Raw genomic sequence first — 3,607 nt, 5'->3', positions numbered from 1 at the left:
AAAAGAAAGACTTAAGAAAAGTAAATGGACAGCAAAGAGGTCCTCTTGACACAGCTACTTGGAAAGGGGAGAGGTCCTCTTGAGACAGCTACTTGGAAAGGGGAGAGGTCCTCTCGACACAGCTACTTGGAAAGGGAACAGGTTGACCCAGGTACTCGCAAAGGGGAAAGGTTCTCTCGACACAGGTACTTACAAAAGATAAAAAACATCCTCTTGACACAGCTACTTGCAAAGGGGAAAGTTCTTCTTGACACAGCTACTTGGAAAAGGGAAAGGTCCTCTTCACACAGGTACTTGGAAAAAGAGAAGGTCCTCTTAACACTGGTACTTAGAAAGGGAAAATGTCCTCTTGACACAGGTACTTAGAAAGGGAAAATGTCCTCTTGACACAGGTACTTTCAAAACAAAAATATCCTCTTGATACAGGTACATTGGAAAGGGAGCATGTTGACACAGGTACGTGGAAAGGAATAGGTTAATCTTGAGACAGGTAGGCTACTTGGAAAAAAGTCGTTTAATCCTAGACAAATTCTCGTATTGTTTTTTCTGAAGTATAAGGAAGAAAAAAAGAAAAAAAACTTATGAGCATCTCAAAACTGCTCCAGAAGATTTAAAACTAAAACTTCAGAAGATCTAAAACGAAAACCTATCTCAGAAACCGATGAAAAGAGCTTTCCCATGGACCTTACCCTGATTTTGTAAGTCGAGAAGGCTATCCCAATATAATCTATCCAGAAAGTGGATTTTTCTCACATAGTTTGTCCTTACACATGATTTTATCTAATAAGTGAAAGATAAATGAACTGAGTCACAATCTCTACCCACAAAGTGAATGATATGAGTCTTGTCACAATCTCTGCCCACAAATATGAACTTCTCTCACATATTGAGCTGACGATCCCGCTCCAGAGGGCACTTCCAGTCCAGTAGACGGTTCCATTCCCGTAGGAGAGGCTTGTCTGTAGCCAAACGTCCTGGGCCACTATGAAATCTCCCCGTGTATGATTTGTCAACATGACCAGGCGTGGACCTCCCAGGACTGAGGCTGCTCCTACCACGAAGAAAGCTAGGAATATCTCTAGCTTGTGCTTTGCCATGACTTGTACTCTCTGAAATGAAATTACACTTCTTTAGAAAATCTTTCACAAATCAGGTTGCAATTTACAATGTTTTTTTAGGTACATTAGATGCTTAACCTTGCTTTCTGTTCGAGCTAAAAATATTTACTTCATAATGATAACAGGGTATTATCATACACATGTATGACAATGTATGCAGACAAGTCCTATGGTCATTTATGAAGAAGTCTTTGCTATGGGAATATTTTGCACTAGTGTCTCGTACGTCAACCCATTTCTGGGAAAAGAATTGCTGGCATATATATTGCATATATATAGTGCATATATAACTAACTTTGCCTTTGATTTGGTAATATGATGATATTAAAAGCACTTATGACCTATGGAGAAATTTGAGCCAGCAATCTTTTGCATTCAAACGTTTTCTAAGGCTACTGCTAAGTATTTCACCAGTCTAAAAGCACCATTTCCAAAAGGCACCTTCGGTACCTCTAGCTGAGGTTTCTTGACTGGGGTAAGTGTGTGCTCTTCAAAGTCTTTCACTTACAGCCCAAATTATGGTTAAGTATAAAATTCCAGCGTCAAATATGCACCATCCCAGAGAGGCGTGGTCAGACCTTCAATTTATTCGAGACGCACGCAAGATTTTCCCCTCACGCACAAATTGTAAACATTATATTTCTAACTTAACGTAAAGTAAAAGGTGAAAAAATCTACAGTCAAATAGAGCCTTGATTCACCAAAGAAAATTTAGATAAATACACTAAATTTTATCAGAAATAATTGTTCTGTACTGTTTAACATGCACATTATCTATTTTTTATATTTTCATTCTTATAAATAAATCAAATATCCTATCCTAAAATTCCTGTATCTTTAACTCGATGCATAACACCTTTTTCAAACATTTTTAGGCATCTTTTCTAACCCCAAGAAGAAGAAGAAGAAGAAGAACAACAACAACAACAACAACAGCAGCAAAGTAATTTGTAGGCTTACTCCCCAAGTAAGCGAAAAGGGGAAACGTTCAGATCCTGGTCAGGGTGGGTATGTATATACCTTTCTGTCAAAGTTATTATCGTGATGAGTGAATTGGTATTATTAGGTATACACATCTCGACAACTGCTAGGTAGATGATAATTTTCTAATTTATTTTATATATTTCCATTTTACTTCTGGTGTTTTTCTCTTAAGTATTTTAGCAAATTGACATATCACTATTATTATTAAGAGACTTAGAGGAGAATGAAGGATTTGTTTTTATTAGATCTTCAGGGAATTTTGGCAATTGAAAATGGTAATTCAATTTTACCTGCAAGGAATATTTTCCAACACTGAATACCGTCCTACCTTGGAACGGGGTAAGATGTTAACGGCTCTGAGTCGTGTCCCTTACTGGAGTGGCCCTGCTATACATAAGAGCACCCGGGAATGTTCAGCGAAAGAGCTTGAGTGGCAAAGCTGTTGTCAATAAAATTTCCTACTTTTGTCGCGGGAGAATGTGATTAATTGCTGCGCAAAAGGATGGTAATGGACTCTGAACCTCCTTATGGATTTCTGAGTCCAGGCCAGACACAATGAATGTCCAATTATAACCACTTGTTCCCATGGCGTGATCCAACCTCCAACGTACTCTGGCGCATGCACGATTTTCCTCTGAGATTATAAGTTGTAAACATTATATTCCTAACTTTGCGTGAAGTGTTCTTCGTCAATAAAAAAGGACACAAATTAAACACCTTCATATATTCTCAGTTATAAGTGGAAATACAAAACAAATGAAAAGAGACATAGCCTCTAAATTCAGTACATCAAATAAATAAAAAATTGCTAAAATCTACGGTCATATCGAGCGTTGTTTCACCAACGGAAAAATAAGTACGTTTTATATTTTATATGAAATAATTGTTCTGTACTGTTTAACATGCACGTTATTTATATTTTACATGTTCATTTTAATGAATAAATCATGAATATTGTATCCTAAAATCCCTCAACGCCAAACACCTTTTTTCAGATCTTTTTAGGGTCGTCCATAGACCTTTCCTACAAACCCTCCCCCCCCCTCAACAACAACAACAACAACAACAAAGTAGTTTGTAGGCTTACTCCCTGAGTAAGCTACTGGTGAAGAAGAAATGAAGAGTAAAGTGCTTTCAAAGCCTCGGGCTATTCTTCAATCCTTACGTCTAAGTGATATTCACAATGAACAGCAAACCCTTCCTGTCCACGAGCGCATGATTTGAAAGTTCTCACTCCCACCAATAGTTTCTCGCCTGACTAAAAGCACAGCTAATGCATCGCGTTGTTTCAAGGCTTCTACTGATTAATCTCATAAAAAGAGGTAAAGTATATATATGCTTCCAGTCACGCAGATCGAAAAAAGCTGTTTATTCCTTTGTTGGTGTTGAATCTTCATTCACTCTGCTTGAAATAGTGAGTGAGACTCCCCCCGGCCTCCCAGCGCCCCCCCCCCACCCCCCACCTAGCCAAAACCTCCAATATTCCAAAGCTCGTTTTCAAAGTC

General features: G+C 38.3%; 1 protein-coding gene across 1 annotated transcript in view; it reads right to left on the bottom strand.

Annotated features, from left to right (window-relative positions):
* Positions 1-2,462, bottom strand: part of LOC135204933 (uncharacterized) — a 4,886-nt gene extending 2,424 nt beyond the window's left edge. The window contains exons 1-2 of the mRNA XM_064235180.1: positions 2,431-2,462; positions 884-1,109 (exon numbers count right to left, since the gene is read on the bottom strand). Of these exons, the coding sequence (XP_064091250.1) occupies positions 884-1,097 (214 nt within the window). The 5' untranslated portion in view covers positions 1,098-1,109; positions 2,431-2,462. The remainder of the gene's footprint in view (positions 1-883; positions 1,110-2,430) is intronic.
* Positions 2,463-3,607: the final 1,145 nt, after the last annotated feature.

Source organism: Macrobrachium nipponense, chromosome 48 (genome assembly GCF_015104395.2).
Source record: "Macrobrachium nipponense isolate FS-2020 chromosome 48, ASM1510439v2, whole genome shotgun sequence".
Taxonomy (NCBI): domain Eukaryota; kingdom Metazoa; phylum Arthropoda; class Malacostraca; order Decapoda; family Palaemonidae; genus Macrobrachium; species Macrobrachium nipponense.
The sequence above is the reverse complement of the archived record's forward strand: the minus strand, read 5'-3'. Positions and strand labels throughout refer to the sequence as shown.